We start from the raw sequence: 23,963 nt of genomic DNA on the forward strand, positions 1-23,963 counted from the left end.
TTGGGGCCTACTGGGGTGGATCACTTGAGCCCAGGAGTTCCAGACCAGCCTGGGCAACATGGTGAAACCCTGTGTTTAAAAAAACAAAACCAAAAATTAGCCAGGTGTGGTGGTGCAGGCCTGTAGCCCCAGCTACTTGAGAGGCTGAGGTAGGAGGATCTCTTGAGCCCAGGAGGTCAAGGATGCAGTGAACTGAGATTGCACCTCTGCATTCCAGCCTGGGCAAGAGAGCTAGAGTCTGTCTCAAAAAAAAAAAAAAAGAAAGAAAGAAAGAAAAGAAAAGTGCAAGAATTAAAAAGTCATAAAAAGTCATGCCTATAAAACTGATAACTATTGTTTTAATGAAAATTATATATTTTAAACACAACTTTAAGAACAGTACAGCAATTTTAAACCTTTAAATTGTTGGCCTGGCGTGGTGGCTCATGTCTATAATACTAGCATTTTGGGAGGCCAAGGCGTGCGGATCACCTGAGGTCGGGAGTTGGAGACCAGCCTGACCAACATGGACAAACCCCGTCTGTACTAAAAATACAAAATTAGCCGGGCGTGGTGGTGCATGCCTGTAATCCCAGCTACTCAGGAGGCTGAGGCAGGAGAATCGCTTGAACCTGGGAGGCAGAAGTTATGGTGAGCCAAGATTGCACCATTGCACTCCAGCCCGGGCAACAGGAGCGAAACTCCGAATAAAAAAAAAAAAAAGAAAGAAAAATCTTTAAACTGTGGCAACCCCTAAAAAGTAGTTGATCTCTACCTACTTTCTGCCTTCATTAGCTGATAACCTTACAAATCCTTACAAACTCTTTGGGACCCCAATTCTCAGCATGGTTGCTTGGTCCAGTGCAGGCAGTGGCTTTATTGATGAGAATTCTGCCTGTGAAGCATTCTTTAAACTCATTGGAAATAAAATGGAAATAAAAACTAGCAGGGTTATACATTAGAAAGTAATGTGTTTTACTGATATCTGTAGGTATGGGACAGATGTTGATAGGTTCAAAGGGTAAGCAGGCATTTCAGGTACTGTATTTGCCCCTCTAGGAGGGATTACAGAATTGGAGCCTGTGGTGCTCCTGCTCTGAGGTTCTGAGCATGTCCATACTGTATTTTTCTTTTCCTCTTGTCTACCCTACCCTGGGAAGAGAAGCTACCAAGAGCTCTATATCCATGCATAGCAAAATAACCACATGGCAGTCAGTGCCAATGCGTCTAAACAATGCATCTGATTCTCAGGTCCCCAATCTTATTTTTATTTTGCATTTTAAAGAAAGCAGCATGATATATAATTGGTTTTAATTTTGTTTAATAAGATTTCAATTATTGGTAGAGTACACTTTAGAGAGGCTAGCTAAATGTGTGAATGGAAGAAAACACACTGAAGAATAAAGATAAAATCACCAGGTGACATTACATATTTCAGTAAGTTGAAAATGTAGCTCATTTTACCAATATTGTTATTTACACAGAACTTTAAAATCATTTACACATTATATATGATAAAGTATATATAAAATTTAAGGAAATTATTTTATTATAGAAAAAGACATTTAAAAATTTTCACCCGCAATAAAAGTAGCTCTTATTTATTATTTTTTGAGATGGAGTCTCACTCTGTTGCCCAGGCTGGAATGCAGTGGTGTGATCTCAGCTCACTGCAACCTCTGCCTCCTAGATTCAAATGATTCTCCTGCCTCAGCCTCCCAAGTAGCTGGGATTACAAGTGCCTGCCACCAAGATTGGCTAATTTTTGTATTTTTAGTAGACATGGGGTTTCACCATGTTGGCCAGGCTGGTCTCGAACTCCTGACCTCAAGTGATCTGTCCTCCTCAGCCTCCCAAAGTTCTGGGATTACAGGCGTGAGCCACCACACCTGGCCCAAAAGTAGCTCTAATTTTAAGTAAGTAAGTTCATAAACAGGCAGGCCTGTGACTTATACTGCCAAACCCAAAGTTTGGAATAATGAATCTTTGGGATGGCTCATGTGAGGCACTTCACTTAGTGGTGAAGTAGGAGATAGCTACCTAATCCTCCCAGAAATTTTACATCGTAATACTTTCTATTCCCTGCACAACAAAAAAATAGAATAAAATTTAGAGAAATAGTGAATACTTATTGAGAGAAGTCCCTATGTTCTGGAGAAAAGGGACTAGCAAAAGTACTGTAATATATGCTGCAAAACAAAATTCCAAGTTAAAGATACTCTCCCTGCAAAGCTACAGGCCCCACTCTATCTTACACTCTCTTTGCTAAAACCTTCAACCGGGTTAACTGGATAATATTCCCCCTGGAAACATATTTCTGATTTTATAGCAGAAGTTGATGGGAAATAAATTCATTTTGTAGAAAACTGCTTTACAAGCAAATGTGCTAGAATATTTTTATAAAGTGAAGGATATAAGCATTATTTCACTTACATGAAATAAGCATATTTTTGCTTCCTTTTAAAAATCTGAAGGTCAGATGGTGTGTGAATAGAACATGTATGTACTTGAGTAGCATGATTCTAGGTATTGATATATGCAATAAAAGAGGTCAAAGCTTGCCAAGTAATTACTAAGTACTCCTTCTTTGCATTACATGAATATCAAAATATGTGCTACCTCAACAGCATCACTGCACTGACTGTGCATTTACTAACTTAAAATATATGTCTTGATTTCTCAGGAGCTCTTGATGAGTTCCTTGTTCCTTTATCTTTCCATTGTGCAGAACCACTATCAAATCTGCGTTCTGAATTGCAGAGAGTCTGTGAGTGACCACTAGGCATGTCCTTCCCGTCCTGGCTTTATCAAGGGCATGCTGAACCACCTGGAAGAGAGAAAGACCTGTGATCACCAGTTTGAGTTAGATGTTAGTAAACTTACCTAAGTCAAATCAATTAAGATAATCTAATAACATTCTTTGCTTTATTTGCTTGTCCCCAAAGGAATTGCCCTACTTGTAAAATATTCACCCTACTCAATAGAAATCTAGAAAGATTAACTACAGCCGGGCATGGTGGCTCATGCCTGTAATCTCAGCACTTTGGGAGGTCAAGGCAGGCAGATCACCTGAGATCAGGAGTTTGAGACCAGCCTGATCAACATGGAGAAATCCCATCTCTACTAAAAATACAAAATTAGCCAGGCGTGGTGGCGGGCACCTGTAATCCCAGCTATTTGGGAAGCTGAGGCAGGAGAATCGCTTGAACCTGGGAGGTGGAGGTTGCCGTGAGCTGAGATCGCGCCATTGCACTCCAGCCTAGGTGACAAGAATGAAACTCCGTCTCAAAAAAAAAAAAAAGAAAGATTAACTACGGATACATTATGTAAGACTTTCAGTGGAAAAGCATTTGTGAGAATGAATAAAAATGAAATAGTTGTTTATATGTTAGTGGTTCTAAACTCACAGTCAGGAAGTAGTATTTCTAAGTAGAATTATAGTAGTATTTCTACTACAATTTCTTTGAGTAGTTCTTTTTTTTTTTTTTTTTTTTTGAGATGGAGTCTTGCTCTGTCGCCCAGGCTGGAGTGCAGTGGCGCAATCTCGGCTCACTGCAAGCTCCGCCTCCCGGGTTCACGCCATTCTCCTGCCTCAGCCTCTGGGAGTAGCTGGCACTACAGGCGCCCGCCACCACGCCCGGCTAATTTTTTTGTATTTTTGGTAGAGACGGGGTTTCACCGTGGTCTCGATCTCCTGACCTCGTGATCCACCCGCCTCGGCCTCCCAAAGTGCTGGGATTACAAGCGTGAGCCACCGCGCCCGGCTGAGTAGTTCTAATGCTACTCAAATTTCTACTATTATTTCTTTAAGTAGTTCTAAACTCAAAGTCAGGAAGTAGTATTTCTAAGTAGTATACTTAAGTAGAATTGTCTAATTTATTTACCTAATTTTCTCTCATAGATTTTGTTTTGTTTTTGGTAGGATTTAGCTGTAGAACTGTCCTGTTAACATAGTATTTCAGCCAACAGTGAGGTTTTGACGCTATGTAGAGAAAGTGGGAGTGGAGGGTGAAAACCCATATTTGTTGAATGTATAAAATGTTCCCAAGATGGATATCTCATTTAAATTCTTTCAATAACCTCATAAAATGATAGTATTTTTATTTTTCTGATAACTGAACTGAGGTTAGACCAAGGTCATACTGCTAGTAACTGATGAAGTAAGGATTACAGCCCAGATATGTCTGATCCCAAAAGTTAGTTGTCATTTATTTTTCATAACACATTGTTGCTTTGAGAATCAAGGATAATAATCATCTGCAAGTAGCAATCATGGGGGGATTAACTGCCTTGGCTCTTAGGTCAGATACCCTCCATTAGAATTTAGAGAAGTTACTTAATCTTTCTAAGCCTTAGTGTGCTAATCTGTAAAATGGTCATGCTAATCCAAGAAGCTCATTCGTCATGTTGTTGTGAAGACTGAGATAATAGCATGTAATGCATACTCTACAAATATTAATGATTATCATTCATTTAACCAATGTTCATTTACTAAATAAGTGCCTACATGTGCAAGAAACTCCTAGAGGATAAGGACATAGCAAAATCAAACAGCTGGAGAAGCTTGCTGTGCAAGTATTTTCTCATGTGTCCCTTTGCCTCCTTGTTTCCTGCTCATACTAGGCTGAGTCTGTAGAAGGTAGAATAGCTCTCAGGCTCTGACACTGCAGTGTAGATTACTCTTTTACCCATATGAATTACCTTATTAATTTGTTTGGCATCACTGGAATAATAATAAAATAGAAGAGTTATTTTTCTTGGTCTCTTTCCTTGAATGAAAAAACATTTTGAAAATTGGTCCACTTTTGATAATGAGACAGATTTGAATGAGAAAACCTTTCTGGAACATGAGATTCCCTCTGTCTCAACTGTCTCCCACCTCCCCACCACCTACTGACCTTTTTGTAAAGGAGCCTTAATTGGAACTGGTGACCTTAGAACTACAATTCTTTCCAGGCCTTTGTTTTTCCAAACTTTCCTTGGTTTCTTCCATGTTATTGGATGCTTATATTTGGTATTATATTCTGAGATGAAAGAAAATGATATTACCTTCTCACTGTCATTATCAAGGGCTGAAGTGGCCTCATCCAATAATAAAATTTTGGGTTTTTGGAGAAGAGCCCTTGCAATAGCTAGTCTTTGTTTCTGGCCACCAGAAAGCTGTGTTCCTTTCAGTCCAACTTGTGTGTTGTATTTCTATTACAGGAGCATGCAATTAAGAAAGCAAGTGTTGGTTATTTAAATTAGCATGGCAACTGTGGGCGAGAACCATCTAAATATTTCAAATTTTGCTACTCTTGAAAATTTGTGTCCCAACAAATGTTGAAATCTATTCTTGGGCTTTGTTGCAAATAAATGCTAAAGTCGCAGTAAACACTACCATCTCATTTACATATCCAATCTGATCAGACAGCAGACCTCTGCCATTATGCTTCCACAAAGAAATTTTTCAAATTAAAGCATAAGAAAAAAATTATCGGCAAGAAACAAGTTCATAGTACACATAAATCCTTTTCCATTAAGTTATACTACCTACTATTTTCAGGTTAAAATGATTCGAAGTAGTAAAAACAAGGAAATTATGAGGTTTCTTTACTAGCTCTTGCTAAGCCTCTATGGACACATCCTTACAGATGCTGCGATAGGAGTCTCAGTGGTACATGCATCTTCCTGGAAATAAGTTAGGTTGGCTTTTTTTTTTTTTTTTGAGACAGAGTCTTGCTCTGTTACCCAGTCTAGAGTGCAGTGGCACAATCTCGGCTCACTGCAACCTCCACCTCCCGGGTTCAAGCGATTCTCTGCCTCAGCCTCCCAAGTAGCTGGGATTACAGGTGCCCACCACCACGCCTGGCTAATTTTTGTATTTTTAGTAGAGATGGGGTTTCACCATGTTGGCCAGGCTGGTCTTGAACTCCTGACCTCATGATCCACCTGCCTCGGCCTCCCAAAGTGTTGGGATTATAGGTGTGAGCCACCACACCCGGCCAGGTTGGCATCTTGAAACAGTCTATTCACCTTTTCAGGCCACTAAGTAGTAATGGTGACATTAGCACTTCACAGTGTTTTCATACTTCCCCTACTTACTAATAACCCAATTTCTGCAGTGTTTCCCTTCATGGAAGGGTAAATAAAATTTCACACAAATCTTGAAGCCATCATGGTCCTCTGAATCACAATTGGTCAGTACAGTTGGGTTAAGCAGGTTCTTGCCTGCTTTTTAGATTGTCCTATTGACTTTGCTTCCTTTCAAGGCTTCACATTGCTTTCTAGTGGCCCTTGGCACTTTTGTAAGAAACATAAGCCCTTAGTACCTAGACAAGAATGTGTAGGTGGATCAGCTCCATTGAGAAAGCTGGTCCAAGGATATAGAGGGAAAGATTAGTCCTGTAGCAGCATTTCACATGCAGCTTGTGATTCCTAGTTGTTCATTTTGTGTTGGTAACCTAGAGAAGCTTGATAGAATTGCCTTTCTCTCCACATCTGACTGCCTTCAGGAAGTGCATTTTGGACAGAGTGAGTGTCACGAACCTGTGGTGTAACCTTACAACAAAATGTGTCTACGTCATCTCAAAGCTTACTTTTCAATTTAACATGCATAGGTGCATGCTTTGTAGCAAACGACGGGTGTCTGAATTACTAAAGCCTAGTAAAAATATCTTCTCTGAAGTGAAATGCTCTACAAAGAACACAGACTTTAGCTGTTTTCTCTGTCATTTATCTGGGACTACTAGCAGGCCTTGGGCCCTTTCCTTCTAAAATGCATTTTGTTAAATTTGGAACCATAGATAAAACTGTGTCTGCCATTCATTTCCAAACACTGCAAAGTTCGTATTTAAATGAGGGGATTCAATCTTAAACTAAAAATTGGGAAGGGAGGTGGGAAAGATAATGAGCTCGTAGCCCTTTCTGCCAGCCTAGCTTAAATTGTACATGAATTCTTCTAGGGCAGCTGAAGAACATACAAAACTACTTTAGGAATCACTTTGCAGTTTTTGGCCTTCTCTGGATTGTAGGAGAGTATAAGTTTAAAGAACATATTGGATGAAAACTAAATTCAGATGTTTTGCCCACTGTTAAGCAGAACAGATTACAAATGTGGATATACGCATTGTCCCAATAGCCACCTAAAAACATTTGCATATATTTAAACTGAAGGTTTTTAAATTTTTTAAATCTTATTAATTAATTAATTAATTTATTTATTTTTTATGGAGTCTTGCTCTGTAGCCCAGGCTGGAGTGCAGTGACATGATCTCGGCTCACTGCAAGCTCCACCTCCCGGGTTCACGCCATTCTGCCTCAGCCTCCCAAGTAGCTGGGACTACAGGCACCCGCCACCACACCTGACTAATTTTTAGTATTTTTAGTAGAGACGGGGTTTTGCCATGTTAGCCAGGATGGTTTTATTTGTTTTTTTAACAAAGAACCACAGAGTTTCTCTTTAGCCGAAAATCTGAATCCATATTCTGGCAATCACTGTGATGGTGAGTGCCCTGAAATCACCTCTTTTATGAGAAACTCAAGGGGTAATGGCTTCTTAATATGAACCTGGAGCTAAAAGTCAGTTGCATCCTAGAGGGAACACCAGAGTCTAATCCTAAAGCAACTGCGTTCTGGAGAATCCCTGCAGGCACTGGGTTGGATTTTCAGGGTGGTTCCACTGGTCAAAGTCCTACTTAAGGATGTGGCTTGACTGAGAGCTGCCACTGGGTGATATTGTGAAGATTAAGAGAGAACCACACCTGGTGTGTGTCTCAGAGGATCCTTGAGGTCAAGGCGGTGTTGCTTCCACTTCTGTCCTATGCCCCAGGCCCGTATTTCCAAATGCCTGTGGGATATTTCTATGAGATACGTGGTAGATGCATTACATTACACTCAGCATGTTCTAAATTGACTCCTTGTTCTGCACTCTTCTGGTTTGAGCTGTTACGCAGATCCACACTCCCTTACTGAAACCCTTGGAGTTATATGTATTTAAGAATTCTGATTTTTTTTCAACCTTAGAAGAAAAAATTCTATGTATTCTATATATACGATATATCATCTATATTTAATAGATAATATATTATTTAACACCCCCAGAAGGATCTGGGGAAGCAACTGGTAATCAAATATGTGAATTTTGTGCAGAAATATTTGATTATTTATTCTAAGTGGGATAAATATAAATAAAGGACTATATTATATCCTCACATCGTTTTGCCACCAAATGAATTTTCATCAAACATACACAATTTGTGTGTGGCGTGTGTGTATATGTATGAGTGTGTGTGTGTGTGTGTGTGTGTGTAGGGGGAAGCCTTTGGACTCTCATCACTGCTCTGTGTTTTATTCCATGAGGCTGCTCAGTGTATTGTACATTTCCTTGCTGACTTTCCAGAAACAATCTTGAGCCAAGTCCTGTTGATTCCACTTTTAAAATATCTTTTAAATCAATTTTCTTGTTTTAGTTCACTTTGTAATCGTTATTGTAGGCCTTCAAAACCTATCCCTGGAAATAGCTCTGAACTGATCTCTCAAGCTCCCTGTGTCTTTGTCACTCTCTACCGTCATTTACATTGCTGCTAGATGAGTAATTCCGATATCCAATTCCCAACATGTTCCCTATTTAAAAATCTTCAATGACTCCTTAGTAACTACCAAAGTTAAACATTTCTTTCCTTGTGATTTAAGTGCCCACTTTTTACCTTTACATGCTTATCGAATACCATAGCTTTATATACTCTATTCTTTGTCAATTGGCTTACAGTTCCATGAAAACATTGCCATAGTTTCTGTCTCCATGTTTTTGCTCAGGCTATGCCCATTGCCTCATTATAGAGAATGCCCTTTTAAAGCCTTGACTACTGAAATTCTACTTGATCAATACTCAGATCACCTCTTAATTCTCCAAAGGTCTCCTCTGAACCCCCAGCCAGAAGTGATTCTACTCCCCTCTAGGCTCAGATAGAAGTTTGTTTACCTTCTGTGCACTATAATTATTTGTATGTGTTGATCTGTGTTCATCTTAACTATTGGGCTTCATATTCCTAAAAGTAGGACTATATTTGTCCTATCTTCCCTAAATAAAAGCCCAGTGGTTTGCAAAGAAATGCTCAGTAGCTGTATGTTGAGTGACTAAATGCATGGATGTTGGGATAGAAGAATGAAGACATGGGGCTGGACGCAGTGTCTTTGGGAGGCCAAGGTGGGTGGATCACTTGAAGTCGGGAGTTTGAGACTAGCCTGGGCAACATGGTGAAACCCCATCTTTGCAAAAAAAAAAAAAAAAAATTAGGCAGGCATAGGTGGCAGGCACCTATGGTCACAGCTCCTGGGGAGGGTGAGGTGGGAGGAACACTTGAGCCCAGGAGGTCAAGGCTGCAGTGAGCTGAGATCCTGCCACTGTATTTCAGCCTAGGCGACAGAGCAAGACCCTGTGAAGAAAGAAAAGAAAGAAAGAAAGAGAGAGAGAGGGAGGGATGGACGGGAAGGAAGGAAGGAGAGAGGGAAGGAAGGAGAGAGAGAGAGAGGGAGAGAGAGAGAGAGGGAAGGAGGAAGGAAGGGAGGGAGGAAAAGAAAGAGAAAGAGAGAAAGGAAGAAAAGAAAGACAAGAAAAGCAAGCAAGCAAGAAAGAGAAAGAAACGGAGAGAGAAAGAAAGGGAGAGAGAAAGAAAGGAAAGAAGACAGCGAATGTAAATTTTGAGGGAGCAGGACATGGCAGAATGGTCAATCCACAAAGTCTGTAGTAAAAGTGAAAGAAATCCTCAGAAAGCAAAGTGTGACACAATTCAATTTGCTAAATAATTCTTGGAGAGAATTAAAATGAATAATACATTAATGTGTCTTATGTGAAGCTGACTTTCTTCCTATGCCTGTTTTACATATGGGTATATATTTTATGCTTACTGCATGTTACTGGAAGAGCTGAACTCTTTCAGACTTTCGCTTCACCATTTTCACACTGCCACTGTGGCCATGTATTTGGAGGGAGTGCTGGGCTCCACTTATTTGCTCAAGAAAATTAATTCTCTTTTTTTTTTTTGAGATGAAGTCTCACTCTTGTTGCCCAGGCTGGAGTGCAATGGCATGATCTTGGCTCACTGCAACCTCCACCTCCCGAGTTCAAGTGATTCTCCTGCTTCAGCCTCCCAAGTAGCTGGGAATACAGGCATGTGCCACCATGCCCAGCTAATTTTTGTATTATTAGTAAAGACAGGGTTTCACCATGTTGGCCAGGCTGGTCTCAAACTCCTGACCATAGGTAATCCACCCTCCTTGGCCTCCCAAAGTGCTGAGATTACAGGTGTGAGCCACTACACCCAGTCTAAAAAATTAATTCTATCTGAAGGAAGTACAACAAATTACAAGAGTCATGTTCACTTTTCTTCCCTAAAAACCTAGGTGTGAGCTGTAACATGTTTCTAAGTGTCACTCTGAGTATACCAGTGCCATTATCCACAGTTGCGGTGGTTGCTTTGGACTGCCCTTCTGAAGGGAGGAGAAAGGGCACCTTTGTTCCCATCTCTGAAACCCTAGGACCACCATGGTTACGAACCCTTTCCGTCCCTTCAGGATAGCACAAAGAATCCAGGTTCAAATGCTGAGTTTCCATACAACTTTAAGAAAGTTATTGAACTTCTTTATCTGTAACATGTGGTAGTTACAGCATCCTTGCTGTACTATGGTGGAAATTTGGCTCAGTTCTTGGTTCCCAGAAGGGCTGGGTAATGGGTGGCTGGTTTCCTCTCTTCCTTTTTCCCAGCCAACTGAGCATAAGAGGGCAGCCTTATTCTACCCAGGGTACTAACCAAAGGCATTTAGTAATATGCAGCTTTTCTAGGAATTATCTGATTTGATTTTTTTAAACGATTTTATTTTGGTATCAGGTTTCCTTATGGTTCTACATGTTTTTGGGGGAACAATGACATGAAGGTAAATTAAAGTTAAAATTTAAAACACTGAAAAATAAGCTACTCTTTTAGAAAAAATGTTAAAGGAAATAACATCTTAGTTTTCAAAGTCTGTTGTAAAAAGTTAGCACAATGGATTTTTGCAGCATATAGTTTTGAGTAAATGTGAGAACTGGTACAATAAAAAGAATAGAAGATAATAAACAATTTAAGAATAAAAGTTAGGCCAGGTGTGGTGGCTTATGCCTGTAATTCCAGAACTTTGGGAGGCCGAGGTGGGTGAAATTGCTTGAGCCCAGGAGCTTGAGTCCAGCCTAAGCAACATGATGAAACCCCATCTCTACAAAAAATACAAAAATTAGCCAGGCATGGTGGCATGTGCCTGTGATCCCACCCATTCGGGAGACTCAAGTGAGCCTGGGAGGTCGAGGCTGCAGTGAACCAAGAACACACCACTGCACTCCAGCCTGTGTGACAGAGTGAGACCTTGTCTCGAAGGAAAAAGAATAAAAGTTAAATGGTACAAATATCAATTGGGCAGCATTTCACAATACATAAAACAAACTACTGAGATTATGCAGATAACAATCTGACCACAAATTAACAATGCAGTGAGTGTCATGGTTAAAAAGGAAGTTGCCATTAAAAGACATTCACAGTGTCACTATATTTATAAAAAATATGTGAATCCTTCCTATACCTTTAGTACTGCAAACCCTTACCAGAGTGAGGGAAATCCTGTTTCTACATGTAGGCACTATGTAGTATGGAGAAGAGCTGGTGAGGGAAGGAGTGTAAAAGTTAGAGAGTATGATGACTATTGGCCTTCACCAAAGAACAGGGCTCTAGATTATTAGTTGTTTGATATATTGGTTGTTAAACTTAACTATCTCCCTTTAAAGTGAGATAGAAACTTAGTTTATAAAAATCACATGTACAAATTTGCCCCTACATGAAAATATCTCTACTTTTATTTCATTTTATTTATTTTACGTGTGTGTGCGTATGTGTGTTGCAAACACTCAGGTATTATAAACACTTAAAGTTACAATTATCCCTCTCTGTGCACTGTTTTTGGATTTGTATCAATACTTGCACTACCAAAGGCTTCTCTACAGTTAGCCAAGATTTTTGACTTTTCTGAGATTTTGTGCCAATTGTCACAGCTAATACAGACATCAAGGTGATAAAAATGGCAGGCAAGGATCTTACACTCTAGTGGGGAAGGGAAACACTAAACAAACAACTAAGTGCTCAGGGTAATTTTCAGACTGTGATACATGCCCTGAAGACAAAGTGATAGGGGATAGGACTGGTGGGGACTTTTAAAAATAGGATGTTTAGGGAAAGCCTCTGCAAAGGTAACATTTGAAAGGGCTTGAAAGTTCAGGTGCTACTTGCCGGGCATGATGGCTCACGCCTATAATCCCAGCACTTTGGGAGGCCAAGGCGGTGGATCACCTGAGGTCGGGAGTTCAAGACCAGCCTGTCCAACATGGAGAAACCCTTTCTCTACTAAAAATACAAAAAATTAGCCGGGCGTGGTGGCACATGCCTGTAATCCCAGCTACCTGGGAGGCTGAGGCAGGAGAATTGCTTGAACACGGGAGGTGGAGCTGAGTGAGCCGAGATCGCACCATGGAACTCTAGCCTGGGCAACAAGAGTGAAACTCCGTCAAAAAAAAAGGAAAGTTAAGGCGGCTACTATGCCAAAAGCCAACCTAAGGGAGGTCTAGGCTGGAGAAACAGCAAATGCAAATGTCCTAAGGTCGGGAGCAAGTTGGCGTGTTCATGAGACAGGAGAGGCCAGCTCAGCTGCAGCAAAGTGACTGTGTGGTGAGGTTGTTGCTGGGAAAACAGTGGGGCCAGATTACAGAGGCTTCAGCAGCCCCTCCCCATGGGGTGTCTGGGCTTTATTCTAAGTGCACAGGGAGCCATGAGGCAGTTGTAAGCAGGGGAGGGAGAGGATCTAATTTGTTTTTAAAAGATCTCTCTGATTGCTGTGAGGAAGAAAAATGATAAAGGAGCAAGACTGGAAGGCAGATGAAGAGGCTACCGCAGTGGCGGGGGAGGTCATAGTGTGGACCAGTCACAGCGTAGATGGATGGAAGGCAAATAACAAAATGTGAAAGTTAATCCAGTGAATATTAATAAATTTTGGTCTTAGGAAAATAGTCACACGACAATCTCAAACTTGGTTTTTCACATCTGACTTCATGTTTTACATCTAACTTTAGATTCTGGCAATAAATAAATTGTATGATCCAAGGAATACATAAAAACAACTGCATAGGCCCAGTAGCTACTTAGGCTTACTTGGCAGCTTTGTAATTCAAGATTTCAGAAATTTTCTTACCTCAGGGAGACCTTCAATAAAAGAATGGATATTTGCTGCATTTGCTGCTTCTTTGATCTCATCTAATGGCACCACGCGGCTGTTGTCACCATAGGCGATGTTTTCAGCGATGCTGCAGTTGAAGAGCACAGGCTCTTGAGAAACAATTGCTATTTGGGAACGGAGCCACTGTACATTCAATTCTTTTGCATCCACACCATCAAACAGCTGCCAAAAGCAGATTGGAGAATGGTGTGTTAAGATCACACAACTGTATCATGTTACAGTTCACTGTATTCAAACACACACAAATCATAACAAGAAGGATAGGAATTCAAGCTATTTCAAACGATAAGGTTACCCAAGGAAGGCTCATAAATCATATGTTGTATAGAAGCAAACAGCATGTAACTCACTACTGCCCCTCCACTGTAACAGGACCTGACTTTCTGAAAGCCCAGTGAAAAGTAGGTGGAGATGATAGAGTACTCCACGTGTAAAGCTGTGTCATCTTGCACACAGCCATGTTTATTCACATAGATAGATAACAACACTCTAACAACACCATCTCATATTTGATGAGCATGCTCACTATGTGAGGGGGACTCTTCAGTACCAGGGAAATAGTGGTCAATAAGAGAAAGCTCTTTCCCTTTTGTAGCTTATATATATATATATATATATTTTTTTTAATTTTATTATTATTATACTTTAAGTTTTAGGGTACATGTGCACAACGTGCAGGTTTGTTACATATGTATACATGTGCCATGTTGGTGTGCTGCACCCATTAACTCATCTTTTAGCATTAGGTATATCTCCTAATGCTATCCCTCCCCCCTCCCCCCATGGATGTAGCTTATATTTTAGCAGAGAGGCATGCAATAAACACATGAACAAATAACTCAATAAACTCAGGAGAGGAAAGTACCCTGAAGACAGGGTAACAGGGTAGAGCGACTGAGGCAGTGGGGAGGGTATGGAGAGGCATGAGAAGGGGGTTGTACAAGAAGGCCTTAAGGAAAGGACGTTCAGACTAAGACATGAACAGTGAGAAGGAGCCTGCAAAGGGGACATTCTGGGCAGGGCAATAGCAAAATAAAGGTTCATAGGTATGTTTAAAGAACATGAGGAGACTTTGGGAGGCTGAGGTGGGCAGATCACTTGAGGCCAGGAGTTCAAGACCACCCTGGTTAATATGGTGAAACCCCGTTTCTACAAAAAATACAAAAATTAACTGGACATGGTGGTGCACCCCTGTAATCTCAGCTACTACTTGGGAAGCTGAGGCATGAGAATCGCATGAACCCTAGAGGCGGGGTTTGCAGTGAGCCGAGATCGCGCCACTGTACTCCAGCCTGGGCCACACAGCGAGACTCTGTCTCAAAAAAACAAAACAAATCAAAAAATGCACAAAAGCCCCCCCGAAAACAGAAAAAGCACAGTGCATGATGACGTGGAGAGTGATATGAGAGGAGCTTGGAGTGGGAGGCAGGGGCCAGGGTATGAAGGACCTGATTGATGGCATAGACTCTGGTATATTCCAACTGTGGAAGGTTTAGAAGAGGGAGTGTGCTATATACGATGTGCGAATAGATGAGTGTCTGCTAGTTCAAGGGAGCCCTTTAGGACTCCCTTAAGTCCCTAAACTCTGTTTTGCAAGCACTCATTGAGAATCCGTAGGGCGAAAAGACAGTACGTTGCAGGAGAATGAGGACTAACGTGGCAGTCTGAGTTTTAGGAACTTTTTTGTAGGGGCAGGAGGCAGGACAGGAAGCTCTGTGTGGGTGTGCTGATGTGGTGGTGGGTGGTGGGGGGAGGACAAGGTAATGGAAAAACCACAATATAAGGTATAGTAAGACAAGTGCCAGGCAAGAAAAACAATCCTTAGGTTCGAAGGATGGAGAGATTACATTATTTTAGATATTCGAGGCATGACTTCATGGAGCTGATTCCAATAAGCCTTAACCATGCATAAGGTTTTGACAGTTGGGAGGTGGGGATGAGTGGTGGGAAAGCAGAAGCCTGAACTAAGGAGGTGGAGGACAGTATTCTCTCTGTCTTAAACCAGAACAGAATACGGAGCCACAATGTGAACATTAGACCAGACCTCCAGCACCCACGTTCTAAAGTAATTCCATGGCTAAGATCAACATTTCTGCTGCCAGAATGGTTGAAGAATCTTTGGACCTTTGTGCTTCACTTCAAAGTCCTAACCATCATTTTTGTGATGGTTTGCTTGTCCTCTTAGTTAAGGGTTGACACAGAGATTTTTTTTTCTTTTTAACTTCTGTATTGTTTGCCCCACCCAAACCAGTGGGGATGCTTAAGCCCTAGTGAATGTTTAAGAATAGGACTGCTAACCCCCAGATTAGGTGTGTTTCAATTCAGTCTTACCACTTGTCCTTGCACGGGGTCATAAAATCTCTGCAGAAGTTGAAGAGAAGTGCTTTTCCCACAGCCGCTGCTCCCCACAAATGCTACTGTCTTTCCTCGCTCAATACTGAGGGATAAGCCGCGGAGGATGAAAACATCTGGGCGACATGGATAGAAGAAAGAGACTTCTCGAAACTCTAAATTCCCTTCACATGTGTCCTGTGAAAGGAAGTTGACAGAGTTGAGAAGAGTGACTTGGGAAGATTGTAACACACTGTAGCATACTGGCTAAGTTCCTTTTGAAAATTGTGCATGTTTCCATAGCCCTTTTAATTTTTTTTTTTTTGTATTTTTAGTAGAGACGGGGTTTCACCGTGGTCCCGATCTCCTGACCTTGTGATCCACCCGCCTCGGCCTCCCAAAGTGCTGGGAGCCACCGCGTGAGCCACCGCGCCCAGCCTCTAGCCCTTTTAATTTTAAACATGTATGCATCTCTGTAGAGCTGTTGACTGCAAGTGGGTTTATGTCACTTTTGCTTAGATTTTTTTGTCTGTGTTTCTTGTTATCTTCACTACTGACTTCACTGAGTTTCTAAAAACCACTTGCTTCCTTCAGCTTTGCTGCACAGACAGTTCCATTCCACAGTTAGTTGTTTGACCAGCTTATCTGAGTAATACATTTTTCTTTTTAATTTGGTTTGTGCTTTACAAACCTTTATTGCTTAATTCAGAAGAGCTGGGGTTCTCATAAACTATATGTATAAGGGTTATTTTTGTAAACTGGGCCATGTTTTATAGTGAAGGTACAGTATGTTTTGAATTCTGATTTATCTTTTTTTAATTTTATTATTATTATGCTTTAAGTTTTAGGGTACATGTGCACAATGTGCAGGTTTGTTACATATGTATACATGTGCCATGTTGGTGTGCTGCACCCATTAACTTGTCATTTAGCATTAGGTATATCTCCTAATGCTATCCCTCCCCCCTCCCCCCACCCCACAACAGTCCCCGGAGTGTGATGTTCCCCTTTGTGTGTCCATGTGTTCTCATTGTTCAATTCCCACCTATGAGTGAGAACATGCAATGTTTGGTTTTTTGTCCTTGCGATAGTTTACTGAGAATGATTGTTTCCAGCTTCATCCATGTCCCTACAAAGGACACGAACTGATTTATCTTTCTTATTTTATTTTATTTTATTTTATTTGAGACAGGGTCTAGCTCTGTCACCCAGGCTGGAAGGCAGTGGTGCAGTCTCAGCTCACTGCAACCTCCACTTCCCAGGCTCAAGCCATCCTCCCACCTCAGCCTCCTGAGTAGCTGGGACCACCAGCGTGTGCCACCACACCCAGGCAATTTTTTTTTTTTGTTTTGAGACGGAGTCTCGCTCTGTCACCCAGGCTAGAGTGCAGTGGCGCAATCTTGCCTCCCGGGTTCACGCCATTCTCCTGCCTCAGCCTCTCTGAGTAGCTGGGACTACAGGCGCCCGCCACCACGCCCGGCTAATTTTTTTGTATTTTTAGTAGAGACGGGGTTTCACCGTGGTCTCGATCTCCTGACCTCGTGATCCGCCCGCCTCGGCCTCCCAAAGTGCTGGGATTACAAGCATGAGCCACCACGCCCGGCCTTTAATTTTTGTATTTTTAGTATTTTTGTATTTTTAGTATTTTTGTATTTTTAGTAGAGATGGGGTTTCACTATGTTGCCCAGGCTGGTTCCAAACTCCTGGACTCAAGCAATCCACCCACCTCGGCCTCCCAAAATGCTGGGATTACCGGCATGAGCCACCACGCCCTGCCCTATCTTTATTTTCAATTAACCATTATTTGGCAGTGACAGTTGCCTAAACGTTTAGTTTTCTCTCTATGCATCAATCTCTTTACTGGTTAATGATTTCTAAACCAATACTCATCTACACCAGGATGTTTAAAAAAGACTTTCCAGAACTATCACTAAATGATTAACTTTCCCTTTATATATTTGATTCATAAGATTTTAAGTTCTTTTGATCTTTGTGTTCGTCTCAATTGCATTTTAAGTCTTATTAATTTTTGTTGTTAGAGTAAACAACTAAGGAGTAGTGGATTTGTGTGTGTGTGTGCCTGTGTGTGTGGTGGTAGTGATGGCTGGATTTTAAAACACATCCTTACAGTCAGGTTTACTAGTCATGTTCGACCCATCCTGAGCCCAACATATTACAGATAAGAAGCAAGGGCAGGTAGGGGTGAGGAGTAAACAAAAAAAATTTGATGATATTATTTTCTTGTTAAAAGAATTCGATGTTAAGATGTGGTTAAGAGATCTAGAAATAGAAAAAAAATCTGGAAGGATATTTGCCAAAATTTAAAAGTAGTGTAGTAGTAGTTTATTTTAGCATAGTCAGTATTTTCCATTTGCCCCCTACAACCTATGAATATTATTTGTATAAAAAGTTTCTTTTTGTTTTATTTTTTAAATTTTTTTTGGTATACTTCCCTCTCTGCATTTGTATAAAAAAAGTCTTAAAAAACCAGAATACTGCAGAAACATGAAGAATTCAATTATCTTTGTGTATGCTCTTGTATGTATTTTGTATAATAGCTCATAGAGGTATTCTAGAAAACTTCTAAATTTAATACGTTTAAAATTTAAAAATTTATTCTTACTATTTTTAATTCTATTTAATATGAAAAACTCCAAACGTATAAAAATAGAGAGAAAAATATAATAAATGGCCCACATTCCTATCACCCAGCTTCGATTTCAATACTTGCCAATTTTGTTTGACCAGATTTTAATTTTTTTTTTTTTTTTTTTTTGAGATGGAGTCTCGCTCTGTCACCCAGGCTGGAGTACAGTGGTGTGATCTCGGCTGACTGCAATCTCCGCCTCCCAGGTTCAAGCGATTCTCTTGCCTCAGCCTCCCAAGTAGCTGGGACTATAGGCACTTGCCACCACACCCTAATTTTTGTATTTTTAATAGAGATGGGGTTTTGCCATGTTAACCAGGCTGAACTTGAACTCCTGACCTTAGGTGATCCACCTGCCTCAGCCTCCCAAAGTCCTGGGATTACAGGCGTAAGCCACCACGCCCTGCCCAGATTTTGATTTTTAAAAGCGTAGAGTGATATTCAGAAACATTTACATACTAAATAAAATAAAGATTAAATTCATTAATTTTATAGCCTTTATAAGAAATACTTCTATAGTCTATGCCATGCCTATGGTTCGGTAAGGACATAGATCAGTGAGATACTCAATTCCTCTATTATAATCTGCAGAAAGAAATAAGAGTAGCAATACTGTTATATACATAAATCTTAAAATTAAAAAAATAGCTTCTTACATCCTTTACTTTCCAAAATACAAGAACAAAATCTTATTTTGACTGTGATGTATCTCTGAAGCATTCTATTTTGAGAATTTCCAGATAGTCTTATTTCTGTCACTAACAGGCATTCTTCTTAATCATTGTGTAGCTCTAGTAATGCTGAATTATTTTAAGCTGTCATACACATAAATTTACTATGAAAATTCTAGAGGGAAATAATTATAAATTAAAAACATTTAAGTATATACCTAATGGACTATTTTTATTTTAAAAATTAAAATGTCCAGAAAGGTCCTAAAATTGAATATCTATTTAATGTATAAGACTATTATTTATTTTTTATTTATTTATTTATTTTTGAGACCAAGTCTTGCTCTGTCGCCCAAGCTGGAGTGCAATGGCGCGATCTCGGCTCACTGCAACCTCCGCCTCCCGGGTTTAAGCGATTATCCTGTCTTGCCTTCCCGAGTAGCTGGAACTACAGGCGCGTGCAACCACACCCGGCTGATTTTTTTTATTTTTTTATTTTTAGTAGAGACGGGGTTTCATCATGTTAGCCAGGATGGTCTCGATCTCCTGACCTCGTGATCCGCCCGCCTCGGCCTCCCAAAGTGCTGGGATTACAGGCGTGAGCCACCGCGCCAGGCTGTATAAGACTATTATTGAGAGATTTATTTTGAAATTATACACCCTACCTATTATTTCTCTTTTAATATTCACAGTCTTTTAGAGTTTGAGGCTAAATTTGTTTGTGTGCATCAATTTAATAGGTATACTTTCCTTTTCTTCCCCCTTTATGTTCGTAAATATATTTCCCATGAAAAATAGTGTCTGAAGCAGCAGAATATTATTTACTTTGCATATATTATCAGAGAAAAAGAAAACAAATAAACCTTAATATGAATCTCATCCAAGATCAAAACTTTTGTTTCTAAATGGAATTCAGTATAAGAATCAACCTTTTTTTTCAAGAACATTCTCATAACATCAGGCATATAAATTAAAAGCATATATTTTAAAATATGAAATATAAATTTTAGTAGTAGAGGTAAAAATTTGATTAAGACAAGACCCCTTTTCCCCATTTGCAGCCATAAAATTATTTTATACAAACTTTTAACTCTTTATGTTACTATGACATTATCTTTTGCAGAGTTTTCCAAAGAAAGCCTTCATTTAATAAGTGGACATTTATTTTTTATTTTTATTTTTTCATTTATATTACATTTTATTTTTTCAACTTTTATTTTAGATCCAGGGGTACATGTGCAGGTTTATTATCTGGGTATATCGCATAATGCTGAGGTTTGGGGTATGAATGATCTTGTCACGCAGGTACTGAGTATAGCACCCAATAGTTAGTTTTTCAGCCCTTGCCCCCTCTCTCCCTCCCATCTTTAGTGGCCCTCAGTTCCTACTGTTGCCATCTTTATTTGGACATTTAAGATCACAGTTGTGCTTACTGGCTTTTTCCCTTCTTGACTGCGGCTGTCTATATTTGGTTTCTTTTCCAACAAGGCAAACAGATGTGCAGCCCCCGATTTGGCTTTGGAATATTCAGGAGCCAAAACGAGTGTTTCTCCGATGGCCATAGCTCCATATGCAATTGCAGTAAAAACTCTATCAAAAGATAAAGCATTTGAATCTTAGGTCCATCGATCCATTGTAAAGCAGTAGAACTCTAAAAGTAAAGAAAAAAGCAGGCACAGGAATAGAATCTTTTGATGTAGATGGCACCCCTAATGCTGAACACCAACAAGTTATCTCTTTAAAAAATTTCTACCATGTAGTAATCATTCCTTGCTCTGTACACCAAAATGACCTTTGGAGTTTAGGTAATCTTAAAAATGTCTCTTCCAATTAGAGCCACAGATCAAAGGTCCCAACTAGTGAATATAAAACTTCTTAGCCATCTTGATATGAGGCTTGCTTGCTTGGAGATTTGACAGAGAATTCAACTGACAATAGGAAGAATGAATCTCCAGTAGTGAGATCTGAATTTACACAGTAGATATGATTTTTTATTTGTTTGTTTTGCATATAATGTAGTTAGGACAGATAACTGAAGCTAAATGACTGGTTATCTGTCTGATATGCTACATGATTTAGAGAGCAAATCATGGGGATCATATTTTCCTCAGGTTCCCAAAGCAAAATCTGACTAAAAAGACTGAAAGAAGAACCTTGATCTTTTAGGTTTGTTATCGATTATGATCTCAGTTTCAAAACATGTTAATTATAAAATGGTAAGTATGCAGATGATGTTTGGAAGCACACAGAATAGTTACTCGATTGTGGCACAGGACTTGACCATGGTTAAATATTTTCCTCTCATTTCAATTTCATTTTCGATATGAAAGTACTGTACTAGAAGGCAAAACAATGCATCTTAGTAACAAAGCTAATGGCACAATCAGGCTAAAACTGGACCAGTGTCGCTGGCAATATTTAAACATTAGGTAGTAAAAGGTCATCACAGAACCCTGTTGCTTGTTTGCAGTGCTGGATAACAGCAAAGTAAACACGTCCGGGCTCCTTGTGAATTTCTCCTTCAATGGGGCCTACCAAAGGGTAGATGTTGATGCTGATGCAATCTCTTCAGTGACCTAGACCTCAGATCCTGAATCTCGTTGGCTTTACAAAGATCAAATACAGTATAAAATATAAAAACAAAAATAACACTAAAATAATTGTTACTTAGTTCTGTGATGTCAAGGCATTTTTAGTACTGATATTTACAGAAAGTGTTTAAAGCTCAAAATGCCACTTGAATTATTTGATACCCAGCTATAAACATCAGAAATGGTTACTGAGTTTAGGTAACCCAATCAGAAGGTGTTTTTTTTTTTAAATGTGTTTTTAATGCAAGGAAAAATCAGACTGAGTCAGACTTAAGCCTCAGTCTGATTCAAGAATCAGCAGGTGAGCTGGGAAGATAATTGGATTATGGAGACCTGGTTTCTAGTCTCACAGGGATAGAGCCTTCTGTGAATCAACAACTGAGAAAATAGCTTCTTCCCATGATTTGAGGTATGCTAAAATCTCTACCTGTCCTAACATTCCCACTATAAAAGTAATGGTAAGCATTAGACATAAATGTCTAGAGGCAGACGTCCTTGTTAGATCCCTCTGAAAATGGAAATATTAATGAGAAAGGGAGAAGGGCCTTCAACTCAGAACTTGTGTTTGTGGGAGGTAAATGACCCAAAGGATGGAGAATGGAGCAGGAAGAAAGGGTTCAGTTAGAGAAGGGAGAGTATGAGCAAAAGCCCTGATACCATCTTTAATGAGTGAGTGCTGAGAGAAACATAAGTGGGATGGGGGCTGATGCTGATGAGGGTTATGTTGAAGACCCTGGAGGGGAAGTGTGGACTTTGAGGTAATGGATTATCTGGGGTTGAGTCAGGGATGCTAATCTTCTTCATCTTTTTTTTTTTTTTTTGAGACGGAGTCTTGCTTTGTCATTCAGGCTGGAGTGCAGTGGCATGATGTCAGCTCACTGCAACCTCTGCCTCCTGGGTTCAAGCAATTCTCCTGCCTCCACCTCCTGTAGCTGGGATTACAGGCATGCACCACCATGCCTAGCTAATTTTTGTGTTGGCCAGGCTGATCTCGAACTCCTGACCTCGTGATCCGCCTGCCTCGGCCTCCCAAAGTGCTGGGATTACAGGCATGAGGCACTGCGCCTGGCCCAGGGACAGTAATCTTCTTTACGCTTTTTCTCCAGGTGGATTCTGTATAAAAGTAGGCCAAGGCCCACACATGGAAAAAACTGGTCTGCTACAGAATTTGTCCTTACCTAATCAGACCCAATTAGCTAGGGTGAGCTAAACTGAAATTCAGTTCCACTCAACAAGTATTTATTGTAGAACAACCTGTGCTATAACTCTGTAACATAGTTAAACCAGATCCTTCAAATCTGGTTTAAACTCCTGGAGGCATTTGAACTGAACGCCTAACTGGGAGAAATGTACAGGCCAATGTCTCACGCCACTGTTGGTCTTGAGGAGTTTCACCCATTTGGGATATATAAAGAGGAATAATTTGGTATCATGACAAATATTTTAAGGTCACTAACAGGGGCTGGGTGCGGTGGTTCACGCCTGTAATTCGAGCACTTTGGGAGGCCGAGGTGGGTGGATCACGAGGTCAGGAGTTCGAGACCAGCCTGGCCAACGTGGTGGAACTCCATCTCTACTAAAAATACAAAAATTAGCTGGGTGTATTGGCACACACCTGTAATCCTAGCAACTCACGAGGCTGAGGCAGGAGAATTGCTTGAACCCGGGAGGGAGATGGAGGTTGCAGTGAGCCGAGATCACGCCACTGCACTCAAGTCTGGTGACAGAGTGAGACTCCATCTCAAGAAAAACAGCAACAACAACAACAAAAAAGAAAAAAAAAAGCTCTCACACTTCTGTAGCAATAGATTAGCACGGCAGGTCAAATCAGAACTTTCCAAGTCCTTACTCAGTAAGTTTCTTTCTTTGATGAGAAGGCAGAGTCTCTTTCCCCATAGAGGTGGTCATTAAAATTATTCCCATGCTCATCTGTATATCATCCATATACAACCCAGAGACTTCTTACCACCCTAAATCCTTTTCTCAACAGATAGGAGAGAGAAAATAAGCAACTAACATTTATTTGGTTCTTTGGATCTTATAGAATGTTTTCATATACAAGATACCATCTAATCACCTAGGAGATAAGTAGAATGGAAACTTATCAGTCAATGAATGAGGAGACTCTAGCTCAGAAAAATTATGCAATTTGCCCAGAAGCACATGAAACTGCAGGGTCGGAACGTGAGCTGCCTTCCTCTCTGTGTTTTCCCCTACATGGTCTTCCTTGCAGTGGAAAGCTGGCTGGAATGGTCTTTTCCTACATGTTGGAGTTTGTTACCACTTGTTTTCCACTTTAGAATCTTCACAAGGCCCTAGATATCAACTGTCCTTTGATTTCTCTCCTTTAGGTCCCTTCAGTGGTTGATTTAGCCTTCTTATCTTGTCCTTGTCTGTCTCTTCCGGATAATCTCTGGGGAGGAGCCAGGCAAGATCTAGGTGGCTGCCATG

General features: G+C 40.4%; 1 protein-coding gene across 1 annotated transcript in view; it reads right to left on the bottom strand.

Annotated features, from left to right (window-relative positions):
• Positions 1-1,226: 1,226 nt before the first annotated feature.
• ABCB5 (ATP binding cassette subfamily B member 5) overlaps positions 1,227-23,963 on the bottom strand; it is a 163,251-nt gene continuing 140,514 nt past the window's right edge. Inside the window, exons 24-28 of the mRNA XM_032753440.2 lie at positions 20,355-20,511; positions 15,604-15,801; positions 13,228-13,434; positions 5,029-5,175; positions 1,227-2,806 (exon numbers count right to left, since the gene is read on the bottom strand). Of these exons, the coding sequence (XP_032609331.1) occupies positions 2,609-2,806; positions 5,029-5,175; positions 13,228-13,434; positions 15,604-15,801; positions 20,355-20,511 (907 nt within the window). The 3' untranslated portion in view covers positions 1,227-2,608. The remainder of the gene's footprint in view (positions 2,807-5,028; positions 5,176-13,227; positions 13,435-15,603; positions 15,802-20,354; positions 20,512-23,963) is intronic.

This window comes from Hylobates moloch, unplaced genomic scaffold (assembly GCF_009828535.3).
Source record: "Hylobates moloch isolate HMO894 unplaced genomic scaffold, HMol_V3 SCAFFOLD_1, whole genome shotgun sequence".
Taxonomy (NCBI): domain Eukaryota; kingdom Metazoa; phylum Chordata; class Mammalia; order Primates; family Hylobatidae; genus Hylobates; species Hylobates moloch.